Raw genomic sequence first — 27,773 nt, forward strand, 5'->3', positions numbered from 1 at the left:
CCACCCTCTGGACTTCCTTTTGCTCATAAACCTCTCAGTTGACTGGGACGTGTTTAAAAAGCACTGGGGAGTGATCAGAGAACTTTGGTATCAGACAGGCCAGATTCAAATTCTAGATTAGGCCTGATGTTTAACCTGTCTTATCTCTTGTGCTTGGTTCCTCATTTATAAAGTGGGAATGCTTTTATAGCATTGCTGGTAAATAGCAATTAAAAACCATGTCAAAGCCTAGCACAGTGCCCTCTGCTTGTTTGGAGGAGAGATCAGGCCATACAGGCCATCCACCCTGTGCATCCACTCACCCTGTGCAGGACTCCTGCTAAATTTGTGGGGAGCTCACGACTGAGACCGAACCTCCATAGGACGTATAACCCAATACTTTGACTTGAACAAAGGTTCACATATCACATTTATCAATAGTTTAGAACAGGAATGGGCAAACATTTCATATAAAGATATCAGAGAGATATTTTAGACTCTTTTGGGCCACACGGTCTCTGGTGCAGCTATTCAACTCTGCTGCTGTAGTAAGTAAGCAACCATAGTTTATATACTAGTATAAAGGCATGAGGATGGGTTTGTGTTCTAATAAATTTTATTTTCAGGCACTGCAATTAGAATTTCATAAAAATGTCACATGATTATGCTTTTTTTGATCCCCACACCCCATTAAAAATGTAAAAACCATCTTAGCTTATGGTCTGTATGTTGTACGTGGGTAGTATAAAAAGAAGCCACAGGCTAGATCTGGCCCATGGACCATAGTTTGCCTCCTCCTGATTTAGACATTTAAACTGCTGATAATCAGTGCAGTTTTTGATCCTGTAAAGATTAACTTAATTTAAAAATGATTGCTACTAAGAAAGTATTGATAGTAGGAAAGTCTTAATTTTTACAGTAGAAAAAGATAGATTTTTTTTCTCTCCCTCTCCTCTCAGGAATAGTTACATGTTCATTAGTTTCTTACCCTCTATGAATTGGTTAAAATTCAGTTACCCTTGTCTTGATAATGACTAAATGAAAACTGTTTCTAAATAAAGACTGCATAATATAGTGGAAAGACCATGAGTCATGCAGGAGTCAGGAAACTTGGCTTGGTCACTGAGTCTGTGACTTTGTATATGTCACTTTACCTCTTCAGTTCTTCAGTTTCCTCATACCAATGAGGAAGTTAGAGATGATAATACGAGAGATCTTTACCAGCTCTAAAATTTTCTCAAACTACTTTTAGTTGCCTGGAATGGTGCTATAAAACAGTTTTCATTGAAATAAACTAAATGCTTCATCAGTTAGTATTTTTTTAAAATACTATCAGGGTTTCACATTGCATTGGAGACTGTTTACAAAAGGAATTCTTCCCACTGTGCTAAATGCTAGCCTTTTAAAAAAGTTATATATTTTTATTGATTTTTTTTTTACAGAGAGGAAAGGAGGGGGATAGAAACATCCACGAGAGAGAAACATCGATTAGCTGCCTCCTGCACACCCCCCACTAGGAATGTGCCCACAACCAAGGTACATGCCCTTGCCCGGAATTGAACCCGGGGACCCTTGAGTCCACAGGCTGATGCTCTATCCACTGAGCCACACCGGTTTCGGCAATGCTAGCCTTTTTTTGAAGTGAAATGCAGTTGCAAATTAAAATCCACATGCAGTACCTTTATGATAAATGCCGTTCACTTGTTCTGCCATCCTGACGCAGTTAACTGTTGGGGAGATAAGCTGCAGGTAAAAAGAAAAGGGGAAAGCTGACAGAAGAAAAGGTTTATCCTGACTGTGGATGGGCTTAGGAAAATTTCATAACTGGAAACCTTTCCTCAAGTCTGAGTCACACTCCAAGGACTCTTGGCTCTCCTGGGAGGAGAGGAGAAAAGGGAGGGAGCCGTGGAGCAAGTGGCTATATCTGTTTCCGTCAGCAGAGGGCACCTGGAGCAAAGCAAGCACTCTGACCCTGCAGGGGTCCTCAAACTTTTTAAAGTGGGGGCCAGATCACGGTCCCTCAGAGAGCTGGAGGGCCGGACTATATGAACTACTAATTCCTACTGTAACACCTCGGCTGCGCTCACTGCCCAAAAAACCTGGCGGGCCGGATCAGACTCCTCTGCGGGCCGCAGTTTGAAGATGCCTGCTAGAGACTGCTCTCCCTGCGCCCTCCTCCCATCCCCCAGTGCAGTCACAATGTCTTGGAGTGAGTTATCCCATATTTGGACTGAGATTTTTAAGTGAATGGGCAATATTAGGCTCTAATTTAATTCAGTATCCACTGTGCAAATATTTCTGAAGTATTATTATTCTGAAAGAGCACGCAATTAATATCTGCGTAGCATATTCTAAGAAGACTTTGCTCTCATTACCCAGAGCAGTGATCCTCAAAATGTGTTTTACAGACCAGCAGCATCAGTATCACCTTGGAACTTATGCAAATTCATGGTCTCCTCCTCCCCATTGGGTCAGAAACGCTGGGGCTGGGACCAGCTCTTCGGCTCAGCAGGCTCTCCAGGTGACTCTGATCACGTTGAGAACCTCTGCCGGAGAATAGGACATTGAGACTTACTGAAGACCATTGCCCAGCATTCTGCTAGGGTGTTCATCTTCATCTGCTTTTTCCAGATGAGCATACCAAGGCTACAGGTTCTAGTGACTGCTAAAGTTTACATGTATTAAGTGGTAGAGATTTGAATCCTGGTCTTTTTTACTCTAGAGCCATGCTATAGTATCTGCTAAGAAAATGATAAGAATATTTGTAATTTTTTTGCCCTGACCGGTTTGGCTCAGTGAATAGAGCGTCAGCCTGCGGACTGAAAGGTCCCAGGTTCGATTCTGGTCAAGGGCTTGTACCTTGGTTGCGGGCTCATCCCCAGTAAGGGGTGGGCAGGAGGCAGCTGATTGATGTTTCTCTCTCATTAATGTTTTTCTCTATCCCTCTCCCTCATCTCTTTAGAAAATCAATAAAATATATTTTAAAATATTTGTAATTTTTAAATTTCTATTGTAAACTTTTTCTTAAAAACAATATACATCCATAAAAGAAAATTTAGAAAATACAGCAGACCAAAGTATTTGATATATTTAACTTTATATTTTTATTGTTTGTTGGTCTAATCTTATTTCTGTACAGCTGTATTTGCATATACACATTTTAAAATTTCTTATAAAATGTCATCACATTTTCAAAATTTTGTAATGTACTTCCAGCTCTTTCTTATTCCATTGTAGATACCTTTTCATGCCATTAACTATTTCTGTAGCACCGTTTTCATGGCTGCCTAGTATTCTATTGTAAGATTCTGAAATAATTTCTTCTAAACTTCATCTTAAGTTGTATTGATTTGATGATGGGCTTTTATGAGAAATAGGATATTGAGTGCTGGCTACTGTGGGTAAACAATTCACCCACAGTGGCTTTAAGTGTTATCATTAAGGTGATACATACAGATTATGTTTGAGGAGGGAACATGGTGCTGGAGAGACAATACTGAGTAATAAAATTTGAGGTTAAAGTGAGTCTAGAAAAAAATAATAGAAGTAAAAACTCTAAAAGTATTAAGACTGGATTAGTGATGTGTGAGTGAGAGGGGTCAAAATAAATAGTCAGAAGAATGCTTATAAACAATTTGATGGTTCTGATGGCCTGCTTTTGTTCCACCTTTTTGACACATAGGCTGATGTGCTGGTGACAGTATGAAAAGATTGGGCATAAGGCTTCTATAAATAATGGTTATTAATTATTAAATTCCTTCTGTGTGCCAGGCATCATAGTAATGATTTACATAGATTTTCCCATTTAATTTTTGTACTGATCACATGCATTAGATGCATTAGGTCGTGTGCTCGGGCTCCCCCCCCCCAAAAAAAAAAAAGTTATGGAAGTGGAAACTGCGAGTGAGACCTAGAGTAACTCGCTCAGATGCTTTGATTGGAACCCAGATTTGTTGAAACTCCCAAACTTGTGCTTTTATAGTGTCATTTATGTTCATTCTTTTTTCATCATGCAGCAGGTCATTAGCTTCCGCTGGGGAGGGCGGGTTGGGGTGATTTTACTATCTCTTCCGGGACAGAGGGAAGCTATATGTAAAAGGAAGGGCACTAAAGTAAAGAGAGAGCTGGGAAAGACTTTAAGACCCAAAGCAGTGCAACCTCCAACTAGTTATCTGGGAAGAGCATAAGCCTGAGCTGGAGATTGCAGTGGAGCAAGGGATGGAAATAGCAAAATGAGCAGTTGCTAAGGAAGGTGTGAGGAGCCTTTAGAAACAAGGGGTGGCCAGAATAAAATAAAATAAAAATAAAGTATATTTAACTTTTAATCTCTCATTAAATTTCCCTTCCTAGTGGAGGTTGCATTTCTTTGAGGCATTTTAACACCATTATTGAGATATAAGTTGATATTATACAATTTACCCATTTAAAGTGTACAGTTCACTCATTTAAAGTATACAGTTCATTGGCTTTTAGTATGTTCACAGCTGTTAACGTTCAGTTGTTCAGCTGTCACCACAACCAATTTTAGAACATTTGATCACTCCACAAAGAAGCCACGTACCCCTTAGTCATCATTTTCTAGTTCCTCTATCCTCCGTACCCCTCCAAGTCCTAAGAAACCAGTAGTCTACTTTTTATCCCTATAGATTTGCCTTTTTTAAAAAATATATATATATTTTATTGATTTTCTTACAGAGAGGAAGGGAGAGAGATAGAGAGCTAGAAACATCGATGAGAGAGAAACATCGACCAGCTGCCTCTTGCACACCCCCCCACTGGGGATGCTCCCGCAACCAATGTACATGCCCTTGACCGGAATCGAACTTGGGGCCTTTCAGTCTGCAGACCGACGCTCTACTGCTGAGCCAAACCGGTCTCGGCAGATTTGCCTTTTCTGAATATTTCATATAAATGGACTCAATCTATACTAATAAAAGGGTAATATGCTAATTAGATTGGGAGACCTTCTAGACATCCTTCAGGACAAAGCCATGGTGGCAGGGCCAAGGCAGAGGTGGTTAGGGGAGATCAGGCCAGTAGGGGAGGGCAGTTGGGGGTGATATGACCAGCAAGGGGGGTGGTGGCAGTTGGGTGCTAGCTGGCTGGCGGGGAGAGGGGATGGTTGGGGGCGATCAGAACGGCAGAGAGAGTGGTTAGGGGCGATGAGGCAGGCAGGCAGGTGAGCGGTTAGGAGCCAGCAATCCTGGATTGTGAGAGGCATGTCCGACTGCTGGTTCGGACCACAGAGATCGGGCTTAAATCAACATCCCTTGAGGAGTCCCAGATTTGAAAGGGTGTATGCCAGGCTAAGGACACCCTCCCCTCCATGCATGAATTTTGGGCATAGGCCTTGACTACCTGCCTGCCTGATTGCCCCTAACTGCTTCTGCTTGTCAGCCTGATAACCCTCTAACCAATCTCCTGCCAGCCTGATCAACACCTAACTGCTCCCCTGCCATCTCTATTACCCCTAACTGCCCTCCCCTGCCAGCCAGGTCGCCCCTAACTGTCCTCCCTTGCTAGTCTGGTTGCCCCCAACTGCCCTCCCCTGCTTGCCCAGTCACCCCTAACTTCCCTTCCTTGCCAGGCTGGTCAGCCTTAATTGCCCTCACCTGCTGGCCCAATTGCCCCTAACTGCCCTTCCCTGCTGTCCTGGTTGCCTCCAACTTCCTCTCCTGCTGGCCTGGTCACCCCTAACTGCCCTGTCATCCCCAACTGCCCTCCCCTGCTGGCCTGATCACCCACAACTGCTATCCCCTGCTGGCCATCTTGTGGCAGCCATGTTGTGTCTCCATGGGGGTGGCCATCTTGTGTGTTGGAGTGATGGTCAATTTGCATATTACCTCTTTATTATATAGGATAATACTCTATTTCAGTGGTCACCAACGTTTCGGACCTCACGGACCACCACATCTTACTTAGGATTTTATGTTAGTTAGACAAAGGTAAAGGGGATGAATGGGACAATAAATAAGAATTATTCTTTCTAACTTAGAATGGGCAACTATGCTGAAAAACAAACCAGTTAGACTCTCTTGAGGAATTATAGCTAAAGGTATCAATAGGTAAATAGGATACTTAGCATCTGCTGCTTATGAGGCATTTGTAGCAAAGCGGCAGCTCTTCTGACCTGAACACGTGCAGCCTTCAGGGAGCTCATTGTGTAAATCTTGTGTGTTGGCCAGTGCCTTTGCCCCCTACAATACTTCACGTGGAACCAGAGAGGCCTGTTCTGATCTAATCTGGATACATTTCCCTTGGTTACTGCAGCTCTGGGTCCCTAGAGAGTTCTCTCCAAAGAGCTGCCAGTTTGTTGAGTGCTGGCAGTTGCAAGATTATTTCTGACTTTAGGATTTGTTCAGTGAAGATTACACCCACCTTTCAGGTCCTGACCCATTGGCCATAAGTAGAAGCCTTCATTCCTGTATTTTTGGAATGAATGCTTACTCTAAGGCTCCAGCATGTCCTTCTCAATGTAGTGTTAGGAAGGCTCCTTTAGCAAGCAAATGATGTGCCCTTCCAGTTGCTAGGTCCTTTACTGTTGTCCCATTGCTTTCTTGTGCTTTCTTTCCTGGTCTACCATCCAAGAAGAAAAAGTCCCGACCTTCATAAAATGAATGGTCTAGGCCAGGACTGTAAGTCCCCAAACCTTTTAGTTTATATTTCAGAAATGTGTGCTGGCTTTCTCCTGTGCCTGAGCTTTCATCTAGTTTGGAGAGAGAATTATAATTACTGGTCTTAATACCCTGGCTTCTCTGTGGCATATCTGCCCTAACATGGAAGCAAGAACAGGGTAGGGAACATCAACTTGGCCCTCAGGTCCTAAATGATTGAATGTCAGAGCTGGATTTCATCACATCGCCCTTGTTTTGCATGTGGGGAACTGAGTCCCAGTGAGGTTAGGCGACTTTCCCAAGGCTATCTATCGTCTTATATTCTTAGAGCTCTTGGTAGTGGCAGAGCTGGGTCTGTGATGTAGAGCGTTCATTCTCAGTTCAGTGCTTCCTCCCAATGTTATTTTGTTACCTGATGGATGGATGCTGTCATGACCAAGAATGGTCTGGCCCTGCTCTACTCCAGCAACAGTGCAGACCTTAAGGGGTGTATGAGAGTGGACCAGGTTGGGATTGTGATGATGAAAATCTGTCAGAGAGAAAGAGCACTAATGTGAGTTTGGGTGCCACTGACTAGTAGAATCCAGCCCTTCTGTTCTTCCCCAGGACATGGTTTCCAGTGAGTATGTATGTTTTTTATTACACGGGTATAATTCTTTGAGAGCTCCATGTCTGTTTGCTAAAAAATGTATGTATTGCTGCGCTAAGCCAATAAGCAGTGATTGTGTAGTGCCTGCCTGAAAATGCTTGGTCATGGTTGCCAACTCCATGCTTGGTATTATTTTTGCTTGGTATAATGTAAAAAGACCAAAATTCCCCCACTGCACATATTCCCACTCTCCCCTCCTCTCACACTGAGTGCATAAAGTTCCAGAATGGACTTTGCTTTCCTTTCCTGCACTCCCCTGCTCCGTGACCTTAGTAGATCTATTCAACATGATTCAGACTACGGGGACTAGAATTACACAAAACTCTTCCGCAGTGGAACACAAACACTGAGTAGTGGTTCTCTACAGAGACCCCCATCCCCTTGGTACATGACATCCTCCTCATGACTTCCTTTTTGTGGTGTCCGTCCTCAGCGTGAGATGCTCTCTAGGCAGAGGTTGTGTCCTTCATTCTTCCCTGTCACCTAGCGTACTGTTCAAGAGAATCATTAAGTAATCTTTGGCATTTTTCTGCTATTTACAACTCTCTGATGGGATGGCTAAGGTGCAGGATGATAATACAGTTGTCAGATGGCACTATTGTTTCTTTATAGGAGTTGTTTTATAATCCTCAGTGATAATGTATAGTGACAGCTCCTATTTATCGAATGCTTAGTAATGCTTCAAGTACTATGTTAAGTACACACACACACCCTCTGTTCCTCAGTATTCTTAACAACTCTCTGTATGAGGCAGACAGTAGGAGCCGTATTTGACAGAAGAAAGACCTGTGATTTGGAGAGGTTTAGGTCAGAGCTAGGGAGTGGTGGGACAGGTATTTAAACCTAGGCCTACCTGACACTGAAGCCTGTGTGCTTAGTGACCACGTGGAATCTCCTTGAATAGTTAATTTGCTGAACATTCCTGCAAAAGAGAGCTGAGTCACTTATGTTCCCTGAGATTTATAAGTGAGACATGTGTTAGCAAAGGGCATTAGCAGGATAGTTTAGATTAAATCTGGTGTTAGTATTATAAAGCAGAAACAAAGAGGAGACATAAGGAGCGCCGGCCACTTCCTGAAACCGGTTTGCTTCGTTTGGCCTACTGGTGAGGCGCCTTTGCTCTTTGAGTCCACCATGGTTCCAGGTCATTCCTGGTCCACACAATCCCGAGAGATGGGTATTTCAGACCGTTTGGTCCCTGGGGCCACACTAAGGTGGACTCAAGTAGGTCCCTGAACTGACTTGGTTTCTTCAAGGTCCTCCCTGTTTAGTCATTCAGTAGGAGGTGTTCTCCTTAGTCTATCTTCAGTTCTCTCTCCCTGGGTTTCAGCTATTGGGACTTTGGTATGTAAGTCTTCGTATGTAAGGACAAAGAATGCAGTTTTCAGGGGCCCCTCGGTGATCAGTCTGCGGAGTCCCAGAAGCGCATTGGGGATGAGACACTGCCTCTCTCATTCTCTGCTCAGAACTGAAATGTTTTGTGTATGCCTTTGAAGTGGGAGAGAGAAACTTCTGAGAAAACGGAGTGTAGATGGGGATAATAAGATTTTGAGACGGCCCTTCCTGCATTATTCCCCCGGGGAAAGAATGTAGCCAGGATTGAAGGGCATTGCCTCAACCAATTCAGTTAAGTGGCCCCGGCCTGGATTAATAACTTGGGCAGACTTCCCAATGGATTTGGCAAGGTATTGGGTTTCTCTCTCCCCAAGCCCTCCCCTCTTTCTGCTTTGCACATGTGTGCTAACATAATTACAGAGAGGTTGCATCTTGCAATAAGATACCCTTTTTAAAAAGGAGGGGGCTCCTCTTAAAAAGGATGGAAGGGATGTGATTGTGCTGCCTCATCTTGTATCTGAAATGGCAGGGTTTGAGAAACGCGGTGGAGTAGGAGGGAGCAGGCTGGTCCCACTGAGAGCGGCAAGGGGGTTGGGAGGAGTGTGATGGCTGTGCTGATTTCAGGCACCTAGAGCACAAGCGCTGGGTACTAATTTTGTGCCAGAGAAATATTAAACTGTCCTTTTGCATTTGTTCGTCCAGATTGTATTACTAAGAATCTGGTCATTACTGAACAAGGGCTCTCCTGTCTGTGAAGGTCAGAGGTGGCGTCATTACGAGTTTGGTGGTCAAGTGTTCAGAAATATTGTACGGATTTAGTTGAAAACCTGAGCAGATGCTCCTGCTGTTGTTTACCCGTGGGGATTGGGTGACATTCTTCTCCCTTTTCCTCTCTCCCCCAGCCGCCCTCCTTTGAGGACCAACCAATCACACCGAGGAATGGATTTCAGTGCCTCCCTGGCCTCCTCCCATAAGAAGTCTGCCCAACCACAGCTCTCTGGAGCTTTGGCTAAGGCTGAGTGTTTAACTCTTGGGTGTCTGAGTCACAGGGAGCTGCTGGCATTGCAGTCAGTTTATTCTCGTGTTCGAATTGACTCTCTGAACCCACATAAGGAATACTTACCTAAGCTTGCTGCGTCCCCAAAGGGATGTTACAAATGAGGCAAATGCAATGCATTGAGCTTGAAGAAACTGATTTTAAGCCCTAACTCTGCCAGTGTAACCTTGGGAAAGTCACTTTCCCTACTTGGACTTGATTTGATTCCCTTTCTGCTAAGTTAGCAGAAAAGGAAAGTGAGAGAACAAATGTTTATGATTTCGCTATATATACCAGCCATCAGCGAATTTTATGTACGGCCAGCCCGAGGTTTGGGGAAAAGCCCCATTTAACCTGTATCGAGTGCCAATTCTGAAACAGTTGCTTTTCACAGTTTGTCCTCTGCAGGGCAAATGCTGTCCAACCGATTTTGTAGATGAGACGAGGGAAGGCTGCAGAGGCTGTCCAACTTGCCCAAGGTCAAATACCTAGGAAGGCCCATCTGGCTCTGATGCCCAGACTTTCTTCCATTTCACTGGGCTGGCTAGAAAATCCCTGAAGTCCTTCCAGCATTTTCGTTCAAACAGGAAAGCTTTAACTCCTTCATCGTTTTTCCATCCTGCCGTGTAGAAAGGCCAAACACTACCGTCTCCCCTTTCACTAGAGCAGGTGAGTGACATAAACATTCCTGCCATCCCCTGAAAGCAGCAGCAGAAAAAGTGTAGCTGGTGTTCTCTTTCCTCCATCACAAAGTTCTCCTCCTGGTCACCAGCCTCTCCCACTTCCTCAGCAGTCCCCTTTCTCATACACCACAGGGCTTCCTTCTCTCCTTGCCTTGTGTTTACGATGGTCAGATAAGTATCTCCGGTTTAGGGGAAAATTTTGAGGAGTTTAAAAAACATCTCCTTTATTCAAAGCTTTCAATGACACAGCTACTGCAATATTGGGTTTCCCCTACCTGGAGTCTCTAAGGTAGCTATCTTCCATTAGATGGCTCCCCTCCCCCCTAAGGGCTTTGTTTTCATTACAGTCTTTATAAATTATCCTACCATCTGGCTTAATAGGGACATTTTGCCTAGTGGAACACTTTGTGTTTCTCTTCCTACAGTTTTCAATTAAAATATATACATATATATTTGTTGATTTTTAGAGAGAGAGAAAGGGAGAGAGAGGAAGTGAGGACGCAACATCTATTGGCTGCCTGCTGCATGCCACTCGCCCCTCTTGACCCGGGATCTAACCAGCAACCTTTTGTGTGCAGGACGATGCCAGGTCCTGCAGATTTTACTTTTAAATTCAGAGAAAATAGCTCTCTTTAGGTGGATCTTACTGATATTCTTTTGTTGTCAGTTGAAAGTAAATTATATTGATAGCCTTCAACTGTCATATTTTCCAAGGGGTCATTTTCTGCTGTTTATTGTGGGCTAAGAAAAGTGACAATAAGCAAAGCTATTAACAATGATAATTTATTAAGCCAGGCACTGACCTAGGTGTTTTAATACATTATTTCTAATGTTCCTAATAACACTGCATTTATAGATGAAGAACAAATTTAGTTGAAAACAGGTTAAGAGAGGTTAAACTACTTGCTCAAGGTCACAGCTAGTGAGTGGTGATTTGGCAATTTGATTCCTGTTCTATTTCACTTCCAAACTCCTAAGTTCTTTCTTCAGTACTTCCATATGTTTTCTTTTAAAAAGGAAGCATCATCCCATACACCCAAAGGTGGCAGGTTTGATTTTTGGACCAGTCTCCAGTCCTGGTGTGTACAGGAGGCAACCAATTGATGTTTCTCTCAAATCTCTCTCAAATCAATTTTTTTAAAAAGGGAAATGCCATTTTATATGGTAAACTTCACTGTTGAAAAATATTTTTAAAATAGTATTTTCTGATGGTTGCTAACATTGTTTATCGATTGATTTAAATTATTGTGGTGACATTGGTTAATAAAATTATATGGATTTCAGGCATATAATTCTACAAAACATTGCCTGTACATTGTATTTTGTGTTTACCACCCCAAGTGAAGGTGATTGCTGACTTTTACAGTCAGGTGAATGTACCCATGTTTATTTTTATTTTTTATGAAACTTAAAGCCATCCATCCCTTGTTGTTACAAGTAAAAATGCTAAGTAACTACATCAGGTATTGGAGGGTTAGGGATTTTACTGTGGATTGGGGTAGGCAGGAGGAGGTCAGCCTTAGAGGGCAAGTAATAAATAGGGAGCAAGGCAGCTAGAGTTCTCTTGTGGTAAGGAAATGTTATCCTTCGCCCCTCATTTGGTATACATTCTGTGTTCATTATCTCTCAGATCACCTGAGAAAGATGAGGAGAATCCAACGGAAGATGTGTTGGTATTACTGAATGGCCCTGTGCTTTTCCTTCCTTTTAGGACTTGCTTGTGATTCACTTCTTCTACAGTTCTAGTGGGCTTTCCCAGTTGTGTGCAATGTGAGGTTCACTAAGTGATGTGTAATTACTATCCTGTTCACCATCTGGATCAGGCGAACAGATATTTCAGCAATGTTTACTGACACCGATGATACCGAAACAAATAAGACATGATCATTGCCATTGAGAAGCTCATAACTGAGTGAAATTTGCAGTTTCATTCAGGACATAAGACCTACAAGCATGCGGTTAATAACAAAAGGCAGTATATGCTTAAGATTGTAAAAAAGAAAAAAAAAGTGAACCAGGGACAGTAAATTACTGGTGTTCAGAGATGAAGGGGGTTAGGATTTACAAGAATTGTAAAGATGGGGTTTATTTACAGTTTCATCCAGAGTATGGCGTGGGGCAGGCGGGGTGAGATGGGGCTGGGTCGTGCCCCTGCTAGTGAAAGGAAACAATGAAAATGGCTCACCAAGTCAGAGTAAGATGCCCTTATAGAATTGTGGATGGAGTCATATCCAGAAACCTGGGTAGATCATTTCCATAGCACTTTAAGTGAAGCATGTAAAGATGACAGCAGCTAAAGTAAAACAACAGCTCAATTCCTGAGGTCACAATTTTTAAGAAAAATATAATCTCATATTTATCTTTTGGTTTCCTGGTTAGCTTTTGAGTACAGTATTCTGTACATTAGAAACCCGTTGTTTTTTTTTACAAGATGGAAAACTTTAAGCTAAATCATATACAGATGAAGACATCAATAGCCCCATTTGCCACATACATTGCTCACCTGAGTAGCAGTAATCTTGATGATTGCTGAATGTTTCTTCCCCCAAAACTCACCAAATGAAGAACAATTTTCTTCTCCTTTTTTTCTGAAACTTACCTAAAAGTCTCCAGAAAAGGAGAAAGCTTAGTTAGGAAAGGAGATCCTTTCCTCCCTCACTCCACCCCTTAGCCCCCTCAGTAGCTTAATTTAAGTACCCTGTGGAGATAGAGATAAATGTGAGCAACTTTAGGGTGAAAAGAACATTAGAGACCTGAGAAGTCAGTGGAGGTCATATCAGGATTAAAGTGGAAACTATGTTACCACCTAAGCAAGGAGCAACTGATAGTTCTATAAATAGGGTTTTATCTCCTCATAGAAATTTTTGGCATGGTTGTAGCTTCCCATGTGGGGGACTATTATATTTACTAAAAATAAACTATGTTTCTGAAATGATTAAAGTAAGTCCCACAGAACTCACTTACGTTATTGAAAGTGTAGTCATAGCCTGAAAGTAAGTGTCTAGAGTTTGTTATGTGCTAACTTTTGGGAGAACTTTGATAGTGAAGCCATCAGTTAGGTCTGGGATAGAATGGTCTAGTCCAGTCTAGCATGGATTAGATTTCCTTTCCTGTTGGTTCAGAAGACCCTCAACCTCATCATACATGTAGACTCATAAATAGGCATTCTAAGTGTATCATCCAGGAAAGGCAGAGTTCTGATTCTCCAGAAATCTTAACTGCTTATTTAAAGCTGCTTGAATATGGTCATTCAGAGCAGAGGAGTATATAAATCAGCAGTACCTTTGGTATAAAACTTTCAAGCTGTCTGTCTGTTTCTCATACTCACATTATCCTGATTGTAACCCTTTAAATTGTGCAACAAATTCTTGGCATCTATCTGCCTGTCAGGTAATCTCTTAAACTCCTGAATAGCTTATTTTCTCCTTGCAAATATATTTGAAATTGGTAAAAAGTATCAATAGATACTTTTAGTATGCTGTTAGGAGGTTATGGAAAGCTGAAATTTGACAAATAATGAAATTGCTTATTGCCTGTTTCTCAAAATTATTTGACCGTTACTGCTTTTCAAAATAGACTGCACTGAACAATACAGTGCAGTATGACTCACGCACAAATGTGGGTATGGGTTAAAGTCATCACCAGAAATAGTGTCAGAGTTGAGTTCATGGCTTCAAGAAGTAAATTCATTTGCTTCAGTCTTCAAAGCATGTTTTGGAGAAGTTAAGTCATTTCTAAGTATAAAAAATGAAAAAGATTAAGCCATTTTTGTTTCAGTTATACAACCTATGCCTTAGTGCACTGGTTAAAAATTGTCTTCCTGCATCACAGGATCTCACTTATTATCTTTATTTCTCAAAATGGCATCCCACTTTTAAACAATAGATTGGTGTATACTCAGTAGAAATAATATACATATGTTTAGTATTTTTATTTTGAATGAATAAATTGTAGACGAGAAATACTGTACTGCTAGCATCAGTTTAAAATTTGTTGGACTGCATATTGACAACTTGCTAAAAGAGGTTACACATTTCAGATATATTTATTCCCTAATTGCTTTAAATCTTTTACTACTCTTGTTCTCACAACCACTTAACTCCCACCTCTTCTTCAGTTCTTTAAAGAAGGAAACTGAAGTCCCTGGTGTAATATTTTCTGCAAATAAAGAGATAATAAAGTTGGTGCAAGAGGTTTAAGTTCATAGCATTCTTTGGGCTCCAAGCCCAAGTTTCTGTTTATTTAATTACTCTCATCTCATTTTTGTTTTGTAACTCACATGCTGTTATAGTGGTGATTGTAATGGTAATGATCCTATATTAAAAAAAGGCTAATATGCAAATTGTCCCCTTGGGAGTTAGACCAACCAGGAGTTCAACTGCCTGCTATGATGGCACTGACCACAAGGGGATGGTGTAGAATGAAAGATGGCCCCTGCTCCCAGCTGTCAGGGAAGGAAGGCCTAGGGACCCTACCTTTGCATGAATTTCCTGCACTGAGCCTCTAGTAGTATATTATGCTCTGTTTACTAAATAGTTTAACATAATCGATTTTATTTGGGTCTGACATCATAGTGTTGTGGGCATTACTACCCATTTTACAGATGATGAAAATGTGTGTGTGTGTGTGTGTGTGTGTGTGTGTGTGTGTGTGTGTGTGTATTTGACGTCTTTCATTAATAGAAATCAGTAATTGTTAAGTTAAAAGTTTATTTCTGTTATTTTGGTGTTGAATGGTTTAAGGACAGTAGATTAGGGGGATAGATTTAGAAGTTCAACTTCATGTTTTTAGAAATCAGTTATTGGGATTTCAAATAGTTTTTTATTAAGAATACTTATTCTTAATAAATGTGTTATATAATTAGGTTACTAGTCATTGGTAAAGAAGAAAAAAAAAAAGTAAATTTTTTCCTTGAGTTTTTTTTGATGCCCAGATAAGCATTAGATTATATTATATTTCTTGGGGATAAAGAACTTGCTTTACACCCCCCTCCCCTTAAATTTAAAGTTTTTTTTTTTTTTAATAGAAAAACTTTATTCAAAAGGTACAAAGTGAAAAGTTGCTTCTGTATTCCTGTCTTAAGTCTCCAGTATCTTTCCCCTAGAGTCAAGGAGTACCTTTTTGTATATAATTATCCCTTTCCCCCCTTTTTAATTCAGTGGTACTGTGCTATACGTTGTTCTGAAGCTTTTAGAAAATACCTAAAGCTGAAACCAGTTTGGCTTAGTGGATAGAGCGTCAGACTGTGGACTGAAAGGTCCCAGGTTCGATTCTGGTCAGGGGCATGTGCCTTGGTTGCGGGCGCATCCCCAATAGGGGGTGTGAAGAAGGCAGCTGATTAATGATTCTCTCTCATTGATGTTTCTAACTCTCTATCCCTCTCTCTTCCTCTCTGTGAAAAATCAATAAAATATATTTTAAAAAAACAAACACCTAAAGACATGTAGTAGAGTATTTCATATTAGTATTTTAAGAGCATCCTCATCCCTCCCCAAAGGCCATGTAGTATTCCATTCTATGGATGAAATAAATCCTTATAAAATGTGCTGTATAACTATATATTTTGTGTTCTTAGTAGTATAATGCTAGATGCTTTTCTTAATGGTTTAACACAATTGTCAACATCAGTTATTGTTGAGGACTGTAAAAGACTGATATTTCAGAAGTTTCTGTTCATTTTTTTATTACTATATCGCCTCATTTTGACATGTCTACTTTCTGATATCTGCTTGTTTAGATTTTTTTTTTTCTCTTGGTCCTCTTTTGTTTCTGGATGTGGCTGCCTTCCTCTTTCCTCTGGTACTTATTCCCTACTGCTTCCTAGCTCCCTTTCCTAATTGGCTTTAATATTTGGTGGGCAAGCAGCCAGATAATCAGTACGGAAATATTTCTAAAATAAAAATAAATAGTTTTAGAGAGAAAGCCTGGTGGAGCTTTTCTGCTGATGAAAGTACATGAACAGTTTGATATTCTGGGTGATTAGAGGGCCTTTTGCTTCCTGGTTATTAACATGTTCTACACCAGTCCTGCCCAGTAGAGGTTGTTGGGTCAGTGGAAATGTGTCACATCTGCCCTGTCCATTAAAATAGCCACAAGCTTCATGTGGTACTTGAGTACCTGAAATGTGGCTAATGGGACTAAGGAACTGAAATTTTAATATTAAGGCTGAGGAATGGGAATCGTAATATTCATTTTTAATTTAAATGGAATGAAACTCAAATAACCACATGTAACAAGTGTAGGCACATGGTTCTAGGCTCTAGGCAATTAACTTCTCTACAGCGAGCTTGATCACAGTGGAATTTGGATTGGGATGCTATTATTTTATTGTGCTGAGCAAATTTATAGTATTGGGAGGGAGACAGTTCAGACTGTTCATGCTCAAATTAGCTTAAGTAAATGATTAGATTAGAACTGCTTTTTTATATTAATATTATGATTTTTTTCAAACTAGTATTATAAAGCCATTGGTGCTGGCGTGTGGTTATGATTTGTAGCTAGGGTAAAACTTTTATCCTTTTGTCCTTTTGGTAAGTAGGGAAAAATTAGTGGCACTCTTAACTTTATTTATAGGACTTGGTTAGACAGTTGCCTGAGTGCCAGAAATGCCTACAAATAACTTTGACCTTCCCTAACAAAAGTCAAGGGGTAAAATGTTCCACAGTAGATCTTACTTGTGTGTGATATACACAGGATATTACGTTCCAATAGATAAATCTATAACAAATAAGAAAAGCCAATAAATATGTTATGGATCTTTATAACTGCTAGGAGGAAAACAAACAGAGCACAGTAATAGAGAATATGGACTTGTGGGAAAGGATCTCCAGCTAGATAGTCTGGAGTTTAATTTAGGAGGTGTTATTTAAGCTGAGGTCTGAAAGATAAGCAGGAGCAGGCCTTGCAAAGAATGAAGGCAAGATGAACAGGGATTTCAAGAAGAGGGGGAAAAGGGTTGCAGGGATGCCAGGGAGACGGATGGATTTGCTCTAGACCAGGAACTGTCCTGACACAAGATCAGTGTATTTAAAGCATAGTGATTGAAAGGGAGATAATGATATGAAATGAGGCTGGAGAGGCAGGCACTTAGCAGATCATCAAGGACCTTACAGGCCATTTTACAGACTTCAGATAGAAAAAAAAATTAAGTGCATTGTGAACTTATAGAATCAGAGAAGTGATATGATCTGATTTTCATTTCAAGGCGTTGCTTCTGGCTGCTGTCATGAATGTTTTCAAGGGAAGCAACAATAGAATGGAGTAACTATTACAATGTCCAGGAAAGAGTGATGCTAGCTTGGGTTAAGGTGGGGCGGTGGAGATCAAGAGACGTCAGACACACAGGACTCACTAATGGGTTTGATATGAGGGGTGAGGGAAAAGGGAAGGATCTCTGGCTTTCATAATTGCACTTACCGAGGCAGGGAGAGCCAGGGGCAAACCAGGTATCAAGGTTGGTGGCTGCAGAGATTTCAGAGCCCACTTTTGTGCATGTATGTTAGACTTGCCTGTGAGACAGCTACATAGCCATACTGGAGCACGAGAAGATGTTAGGCAGAGATATAACTGGTCATTGTGAGCCTATGGATGGTATTGGAAGTATAGGGAAAGAATGAGGCTACTGAAAAGAGACGGGAATGACCCAGGACCAGCCCCCAGGAACACTTCCTTGTTAGAGGTTTGTTGAGGGAGAAGCCAGAAAAAGATACTGGGAAGTAATCAGTGATGCAGGAGAAAAACCAGGATTGCAGTATCTCAGAAGCTAGAAGAGAATGCTTTAAGAAGGCTGCCAACTTTGTTGAATCCTGCTGTGATGTCAGATAAGCTGAGGACAGCACCATGTACATTGGTTTAAGTAACTTGGAAGTGGTTGGCATTGACCAGTTAGTTCCATAGAATGGGGAGCTTAGAAACTTTATGTTTAGTAGATTGAAGAAGAAATGAGAGGTAAAATGGAGACAACTTTTAGAAGTTTTACTGTGAAGTGGTGAGCAGAGAAATGGTAGGTAACTAGGAGGAGGAAAGGAGACTGTTTAAAAACCATGGTCATTTAGCCACCTATGACCGGGCATTGGTATTTTTGAAGGTTTCCTCCTCCTTTTACAGAGTGCTAGTGTACTTTTTTCTTCTCTGCAGGGGATTTTCTAAGTTACGCTGCTTGGAGGTGGATTGCTGAGCCATGGGCCATGCACATTTCAAAACTGGATATTGCCAATCTGACTTCCAGAGTGGATACCAGGGTCTACCTTCCCCAGCAGTATATGAGAGCAGAGGGGAGTTTTTCTGAAGATGGACATGTGTTTATTTGCTGGCGGGACAGTAATGATTAGAGAGGGAGACAGCGGACGATAACCAGCACAGTCCTCCTCTGTGAGCACAATTGGTGGCATGGGCCTTTGATGCTAGGGACGCGTTTTTCATTCTAACAGAATGTGAGGAGGAGGAGATGCATGCATCTCTAGATAGGATTGTAGATTTGGTGGACAGAAGAGGCTAATGCTTCTCTTTTCTAAAATGAAATATTTGGGTAGAGCAACAGCTTAGAGTTGGGTGGTAAGGAGAGAATGAAGGAGGTTTGAGGATTGGCTAAGAAATAGTACTAATAGTGGTGAGCCCGAAGGCTTATGAGGGAGCTTTGGTAGGATTGTTTGACATTCGTTGTCAAGTGCCCAGTTGAGGTTTGTGTTATGAATATATAATGAAGTCAGTCAACTAGGTTATATGATTTATCTCCGCAACATTCAGCTGATTGTGCCCCGGCACAGAGAAGGCAGATACTTATATTTCAGGATGGAGTATTGGCAGACGGTAGTGATGGAGAACACAAATTCCTATGGATATTCACAAGGGAGGGGTTGTAATTATGGGCCATGGAGTGAGTGGAGGACAGGACTGGAATGGATAAATGAACATGTGGTTGGGATAAGGGCTTCAAGAACTCAAAAAGTGTAGTAGAGGGGTTGCCAGAACAAGTTAGTTAGAAATATGGTAGGTTATTTGTGAGCATGATTGGAACATACTGAAGAAAAGCAGAGCACTTAAGATAATACATTTTCCTCTTTTAAGAATGGTCCCTCTAGGTTTCCTAAAAATGGGGGTAAGAGCTCTAACAAATCATTCCTAGAGGTGAGCTTTGAGACGTACCCTTTTCTGGAGCTCACTTTAGACATCATGGAGGGTAACAATAACAAGAGTTTCTGGAATCATTCTCTGAATGACATCAGTCATGGTAGCAGTACTGGACCAGAGGCCCAGCCTTTGGAAACTCAGGTGCAGTGTGTGTACATGGAGTCCCAAACCTCTTCTCTGTCACTGATTGTGTGCAGTCTTGGTAAGGGGCAGAGGCAGACTGCAGGGTTCTACCAAGGATAAAATTTCCAGTGATTCTGGTAGTCTTGGTTTAATTTTTATCAGTGAGTTAAGTGTGTTGTAATTGAAATGATCTTGGAATCTTAAAAACTTGTTTTCCGCTTTTGGTTTCTCTACTTATTTGCTGTGAGACAGTGGGCAAATTATTTGAGCCCCAGTTTGTTTTTATGTGTGAAAAAGAGAACATAGAACTTACCTTACATAGATAGTGTGAAGATCCAATTAGATAACGCATGCAGAGTTCCCACACATGTGTCCTCTTAAAATAGTAGCTGGTTTGTTATATTGAAATCAGCAAGCAGGGTGCTCAGTTAACTAACAGATCCTCTATCAGGCGTCTTCAAACTACGGCCCGCGGGCCACATGCGGCCCGCAGAGGAGTCTGATCCGGCCCGCCAGGTTTTTTGGGCAGTGAGCGCAGCCGAGGTGTTACAGTAGGAATTAGTAGTTCATATAGTCCGGCCCTCCAGCTCTCTGAGGGACCGTGATCTGGCCCCCACTTTAAAAAGTTTGAGGACCCCTGCGACTGGAAAGTGGGGATCCCTAAAGTGTCTGCTGCTGCTGAGGACAGTGCTCTATCTTCACCAGCTTCTCAGACTTTTTTTTTTTTTTTTTTTTTTTTTTTTTTTATATATATATATTTTATTGATTTTGTACAGAGAGGAAGGGAGAGAGATAGAGAGTTAGAAACACCGATGAGAGAGAGTCATCGATCAGCTGCCTCTTGCACACCCCCCACCGGGGATATGCCCGCAACCAAGGTACATGCCCTTGACCGGAATCGAACCCGGGCCCTTCAGTCCCCAAGCCGACGCTCTATCCATTGAGCCAAACCGGTCTCGGCAGCTTCTCAGACTTAAATGTGCATGGGAATCACCTGGAGCTTTCGTGACTGGGTTGATTTTGATTCTGTAACTTCAGGATGGAGCCTGAGATTGTCCATGTCTAAGAAGCCCCAGTTAATGCTGCTCTGCTGCTGCTCCATGGTCCACATTTTGAGTAGCAAGATTCCAATAGAGAACTGCCCTCTGGGAATCTTAGTGTAAGTTTCCTTATTTGACTTTGATGATTTGAGACCATTTTTGTTGTTACTTCTTTGTTTCCTTTCATTCTTCCTTTTTATTTTATTTTTTTAAGGTAGGGAAATGTGGACATGCAGGAGCATGACTAAGATTCATTTCGCTTGCCCATGATTTTAAGCTGAGAAGAAACAAAGTTTAAGGAGCCCCATTCTTTCAACTTTTTTCAAAAGTAAAATTCAGTTGGACCTCAGATGGCCCGTTTCTTTAGCTCAGTATTTGTGGTAAGTCTGTATTGTCTCTACAATCCTGAAAGTGAAAGGAGTATCAATTATGTATAGAGGTTGCCTCTGATTTCTTTTGAAAAATTTTCAGTGCCTGAATTCTTAAGAATATTTTTGAGAAATTGTGTTACCTCCTCAGATGTCCGTAGTTCCCCCACCAGCCTTTTACACTCACAGAGAAACTTGCATAAAACACAACAGTCTCTTGAATTTTTAGACTATGAGGCAGGGAGTCTAAAATGTGACTCCAAGGACTTAGAAGTAGCCTGGTGACCATCAGTAGATGAGTGGACTAAATAGCTCTGGTATATTTACACAATGAAATACTACTCAACCATAAAACAGAAGGAATTCTATTCATTATGACAGCACGGATGGGCCTGGAGAACATTATGCTGAGTGAAATAAGACCGTCAGAGAAAGACACGTATCATATGATTTCACTCATATGTTGAATATAATGAAAAAACTGAACTACTAAGCAAAATAGAGGCAGATTCATAGAGAGCTGACTGACAGCTGGGGAGAGTGGCTGGAGAGGTGGAGGGATTGAGCGAAAAAGAAAGAAAAAATATAAAGAGCTCATTGACATGGACAACACTGGTGATTGCGGGATGTGGAAGAGGGTGTAGGGGGCATAAATGGTGAGAGGGAAAAAATATTTTTAAATTCTTTAAAGTATGGCTCTAAAATCCTTTCTCCCCACCATGCTCTCCACATTGGAAAATCCAGCATTTTCAGAAGCCGGATTTCAGGATACATTATACTACACTTTCCCCAAAAATAAGACAGTGTCTTATATTAATTTTTGCTCCCAAAGATGCACTAGGTCTTATTTTCAGGGGATGTCTTATTTTTCTATGAAGAAGAATACAGTACACATCTTTGCTAAATGAAAATAAAGGAAATTTATTACCTGTATATGGTATGGTAATAGTCAACACAAACCAGACAAACTGTGAATCCTATAGTATCAAGAATTTTACTCATTTATTCAATAACAATCATGTCATCATCTTCTGGAACATCATCATAATAATCCAATTCCTGAATTTCCTGGTGAATTTCTTGTGACTCCATTTCTTTCAGAATCAGTAGACCAAATCTCTCATGTTTAGCAATAGCATTCTGAGACAGAGCCTAGGGAGGGCCTTATTTTCGAGGGGATGCCTTATATTTCACTCAGAAGGAAACCTGTAAGTAGGTCTTATTTTCGGGGAAACACGGTAGTAAGGTCAGAATTACTGGCAGCACCCTTATTGCTGTCTTAGATAATCTGATTTTTCTTTCTCAGAAGTAAGTATACCTGACTTCCCCTGAGGGCTCTCCATGGAAGACTTTCTTTTCTGATACTCAAATTCACACATTCTCTCCCCTCTCCTTCCCTCCCCTCCAAATTAATGTAAAGGCTGATAAGCTTCCAAATACAGTAACACTGTCTGATAAAATGTTCTGATAGAATTAGTATGTGTGCATCTTAATCCTATGTGTAAGAATGATCCTTTCCAGGGTGTCTTCCTACTGCGAGACTATTAGACCTTTGTGTCTCTCAGTCTGAATCCTGTGTAGCTGCAAAGCGTAGATTTCCTTATTTGACTTTGATGATTTGAGACAATTTTTTTTCTGTTACATCTTTGATTCCTTTCATTCTTCCCTTTTTTTTAAGGTAGGGAAATGTAGACATGCAGGAGCATGAATAAAAAGATTTATTTAGCTTGCCTGTGGGTTTTTGAAGGGTGTGTGTGTATGTAGAAAGTGTGTGTAGAAAACACACAAAAGCATTTGAATACCAGACTATTCCCCAGTTTTTAAAATTAATCGGGAAAGGAAGAGATGCCTTTAGAGTAGGAACTGAGTAACTCTTCCTGTGGTTCCAAACAAGTTTATAATGGTTGTACTAATGGAAGTTTGGGAGGTGCCAGAGTTTTTGTGACATATTTTAGTTTTTATTTCCCTTCGAGGCTCCCTTTTCTCTGTGTATTTTCTCCTACTTTGTTGCAGGAAAGCAGGAATATCTTTATCTTACCCTAAACTTGATGAAAAGATCAGACCATTAAAGTGACAGTTTGTGAAATTTTATTGCGTGGTGTTTTGATACTTGCTTAAAAATTAATATTAACAATTCCATGTTCCCAAGGAGCTTGAAAGAGTTATAATCTCTTAGTGTGATTTTAATACAGTTATTTAGGATGTAGTATAGTATAGGGAGTCTGGTGGCATAAGCTTTAGGCCATGGGCTAGAGGAAAGTTGCATATAAACATTGTGGATATCTAACACACTCTAAATAGTAGTTTATAGAAAGTCAAGATTTGACTTTCCATTAAAATGGAAAAGGCTGTCTCATAAATTCTTCTGTACTGGAAATGAGGTAATCTTGCCTCCAGAGGAAGCTGAGAAGTTCTGCCTAAAGCAAAGGTTGGGGTGAGGCGAGGCAGTATGCTTTAAGTTTACGTGAGTTGGGAATTGAAGGTGGGAGAGAAAAGGCACATATTAGTGCAGAAGAAAAGGAAAAGTGACTTTACTTCTATCCTAAGAGAAAAAGAAATGTCACCTAGCAGGTAACTCAGATCGGGAAGTGAACATGCCACCTTACATACACAGGGCCTGCCTTGAATGTGAGACTCGCAGACCTGAGAGGTTCTATAAGCAGGAGAGAGCTGTTCCGACATGTCTGAGGGAAACGGAACCCTGAGGCAGCTGGGAGGTGGTAGGGCTCTTGCTTTAGTTTAGTTTAATGAGTGAAAGAGGGAAACATTCCTCAAAACACAGAAACCTTTGAGAACGGATTGTGCACCTATTATGTGCATGGCACTATGCTAAAGACTCGCTGGCCTAAAACCAATGAATGATGTCCTGAAAGATGTGGATAAAGGAGACAAGACTGGTAAACACAGGAATGCCTGTGGTAGAAACTGGCAGAGGTGGTGACTGTCTTGTTACAGACACCAGGATCCCGGAGAAGGGAGAGATCAGTTACAGCTGGGCTGGGTTTTTGGATTTGAATATGGAGAAATGGGTAGATAAGCAAGGAACAATCATGGGCATTGGCATGTGGAGAAGTTAGTTATTTTCTGAATAGAAACCACTAGAACAGATGATTTGATGTTCAGCATTGAACATAATGGATAACTATATGTCTGGCATATAGGAGGCACTTAATAAATGTTGAACTGAACTGAATTAGAAAATGTGGTCCCCAGGAACATGGCAGATAGTTTACCTAGTTACATCCTTTGATCTAGTTACAACTTCAAAAGGAATAGTATTGTGTACCCAGATTTTGGTTGAGGAAACAGAGGCCTGGGCAGGTTAAATAACTTTCCTTAGGCTGTGACGATAGTAACTGGAGACCCAGATTGCAAACCCAGGCTTTGTATCTTGCTCCGTTGCCATTTCTAGGGGCTAAAAACCCACTTGACTCTAAAACCCTTATCCTTTTCCTTTCAGAAGAGAGACTTGATCTGAACTCAGAAGATAGTAATAAAATAGGCAAAAACTTGCCGAAACCAGTTTGGCTCAGTGGATAGAGCGTCGGTCTGAGGACTGAAAGGTCCCAGGTTCGATTCCGATCAAGGGCATGTACATTGGTTGCGGGCACATCCCCAGTAGGGGGTGTGCAGGAGGCAGCTGGTCGATGATTCTCTCTCATCGATGTTTCTAGCTCTCTATCCCTCTCCCTTCCTCTCTGTGAAAAATCAATAAAATATATATATTTTAAAAATAGGCAAAAACTTACTTCAGTTTATATATAATGCTTTCTGTTTTAAAATCTAGGATTTAAAATTATTTATAAGGCCGACGTTTTGCGGACGGGATGCAGGCCCTGAGCAGGTTCTGTGTTCATGCTTGGCTTCTGCAAGGGGCTCCAGAATTGGGGCAGAGAGGAAGCTTGGCTCCCTTCCCTTGATCTTGGAGGTCAGAGTTTTTTGATTGCTTCATTAATGTTTAAAGAACCCATCTTCAACTAGTTTATCTATCTAGCACTAGAAACTGGTGCTGGTGGTTTATTACTAACCCCACCCATCCCTGCCTTTTGCAATAATTTCTGTGAGTAATGATTGTGTTTCTAGAAGTAGAATGACACAGAGAGAGAGAGAGAGAGAGAGAGAGAGAGAGAGAGAGAGAGAGAGAGAGAGAGAGAGAGAGAGATTGAGATTCCTTAAAGGCAAATACAGAGAGAGTGTGCTGCAGACTCCAGTTCAGACACACGGGGTTGGAACTCCGAGAGAGAGAGAGAGAGAGAGAGAGAGAGAGAGAGAGAGAGAGAGAGAGAGAGAGAGAGAAAGAGAAGAGAGAACAACAGAACAGTCAGCTGGAGAGGAGGGAGGAGGGGGGAGGAGACTGGTCGTGTTTTGAAACTCAAGTGATTCTGGGGGGGAGTTTCTCCCCACCCTGCACCCTGGTCCCCTGTTCTGACACCTCCTTACCTACTGAGAGTGCCTCTGTGCTGTCCAGGATCAACTGACCACTGAATCTGAGCAGCCCGGGCTGACATGATGTACCTCTGGGTGAGTACCGAGTGCTGTGGGTGAGGGTTTGCACTTGCTCATATAAGGAGTGGAAAGCTGCGAGATTCTGCTCTTGCACAAACGGCCTTCCCCGCAGAGCACAGGCAGCCATGTACCCTTCTCCTCACAGGTGTTAGACTTTTAAAGCCCAGCAGTGATTGTGACATTGGTCGGTGGTTGTTTTTTTTAAATGTTGTTTATCTAATTAGACTTGGGCGAGAGCATGAGCTCCGGCGCAGTGCCATCCTCTGGGCTTGCCGGCAGGTTCACAGGAGGCACATGGGGCAGGTGAAAGGCGCTGGTCCCTGAGCAGCTGCAGTCTTCCTGGTGGTCAGGATCCACCTGTGTTGTGTAGGTGTGGTTTGGGGGGAGGGGGGAGCACAGACTTCGATAACCGAACTATCTCTTTAGACATTGAAAACCAGTAGGTGGCATGATTCTTCATAAGGAATAAACTTTTATAATTTTTGGGTCTAATCATTTTTATTGTCCTTCACAATAGTCTTGTGAAGTAGGTCACTGTTGTTATTAAATTTTTATGAGGGAAGTAATTAAGTCTCCAAGAGTGACTTGCTCGTAGTTAGAAACTAAATCTATAGCAGCTAGAGTAGTCATTAATAACCAGACATTTTAAAACATTTTATATTTGCCAAGAACTTAACACCTTTTGCTATTTTAATTTATTGTTAGCTGTGACATTGTAATTTGGGATAAAGGGAAACATACTGGGCTTGGAAAGGTTTTTCAATTATGAAATGTGATAACTTTCAGGACAATGACAAGGAAAATAATACAGGGAAAAAATAAACCCTGCTTTTAGTTGTGAAAACAAGAACATCTATAGTTTCTTGCAAAGATGGCCGTATGCTCTCTTGAGCAGACAGCTGTTGTGTGTTGCTAAGGGAGCCTCCTAGATGTGATGCCCTTGGCTACTAGCCAGCTTCTGAAAGTTTCACTTTGCCCTTTGCCCTTCAGCCTAGATGTCTGGAATTGCAGAGACCTACTTGGCTCAGGCAGGCTAAATTTATAAATATCAGAAGGCAGAATTTTAAGTAGGGTTATAGAGATTGTGCTTGGTCACAGAGGGTGTGTATGGGGGGTGTATGTGTTGGGAGGGGCTCTTCCTGCTTCCTTTATATTTAAATATGACCTTGAAATGTAATTTCCTCTATTGATTATTTTTTATATTATTTATGAGAAGTCAAAGGACTTTTCTGGCACACTATGTGCTTTAGGTACTTTTCATCTCCCTGTGAACTTGACATCTGTGTCCAGGGTCTTTGTAGCCTTGTCGGTGGGACGTTCAGCTATCTGTTGACAGAGGATGGGATATTCTGTCTTTGGGTTTGTTTGGAAGAGGAGTTATGAAAGGAAGCAAATTGAATTAATTTCATTTCCACTCACTTATATTTGAAGAAAGCAAACAGTGATAGTCTCCTCAGTTATTTCCTTTGTGCTTAAATTACAGTTATTTGTAAATTTGTTTCAATCTCTTCATTTAGTAGCCCTAGAACAGAGCTTCCCAGCCAAAGTATCACATGTTGGATTGAGATACATGTATGCCATGGTAATATTCCTCTCAGCCCTTGGAGCAGTCAGGTGGGGCCTAGGATTTCCCTGGTCACTTGGACCACGTGTACTCTAGTGTGTTCGTGTGCATACACATACTATATACCCAAGACAATTGAATGTTTTTTAAAAATATGTATATTTTATTGATTTTTTTTTTTTTTTTTTTACAAGAGAGGGATAGAGAGTTAGAAACATCGATGAGAGAGAATCATTGATCAGCTGCCTCCTGCACACCTCCCACTGGGGATGTGCCCTCAACCAAGGTACATGTCCTTGACTGGAATCGAACCCGGGACCTTTCAGTCCATAGGCTTACACTCTATCCACTGAGTCAAACCAGTTTTGGCTAGACAATTGAATGTTTGAGTAGCTTTTTCTAGAGAGTAAAAAGTGTGTTAGCTCTATCTCTTTGTTCTCTGGATTGTCTAGCCCAGTGCCCTTACACATTTGTTAAATTCATTGAAAATGTCCGGGAAGAGCCATCGCTGTATGACACCCAGACACAGAGAAGGAAATCTAGGCGGTCAAGCATTACATGGCAGGTGTTGAGGAGGTGCTGTGGAGAAACTTAACTGGGTAAGGAATAGGAGATGAGTTTGTCTAGGCCAGTACCCAGCTATTAGACATTGAGCAATCATTTAACTCTTCTGAGCTGCCATAAACTAATAGAACCTATTCTAATTCTGAAGTTCTGTGAAGTGAATTTTATGTAGCAATACATATG

At 41.4% G+C, this 27,773-nt stretch overlaps 1 protein-coding gene across 22 annotated transcripts in view; it reads left to right on the forward strand.

Annotated features, from left to right (window-relative positions):
• RBFOX2 (RNA binding fox-1 homolog 2) overlaps positions 1–27,773 on the forward strand; it is a 246,819-nt gene that overhangs the window by 88,742 nt on the left and 130,304 nt on the right. Inside the window, exon 1 of one of the 22 annotated variants that reach the window (XM_036458832.2) lies at positions 25,281–25,477. The exons of the other annotated variants lie outside the window; for them this stretch is intronic. Within the exon in view, the coding sequence (XP_036314725.1) occupies positions 25,463–25,477 (15 nt within the window). The 5' untranslated portion in view covers positions 25,281–25,462. Of the gene's footprint in view, positions 1–25,280; positions 25,478–27,773 lie in introns of those variants that run through there. 22 annotated transcript variants of the gene reach the window in all.

The sequence above is a fragment of the Pipistrellus kuhlii genome, unplaced genomic scaffold (genome assembly GCF_014108245.1).
Source record: "Pipistrellus kuhlii isolate mPipKuh1 unplaced genomic scaffold, mPipKuh1.p scaffold_m20_p_3, whole genome shotgun sequence".
Taxonomy (NCBI): domain Eukaryota; kingdom Metazoa; phylum Chordata; class Mammalia; order Chiroptera; family Vespertilionidae; genus Pipistrellus; species Pipistrellus kuhlii.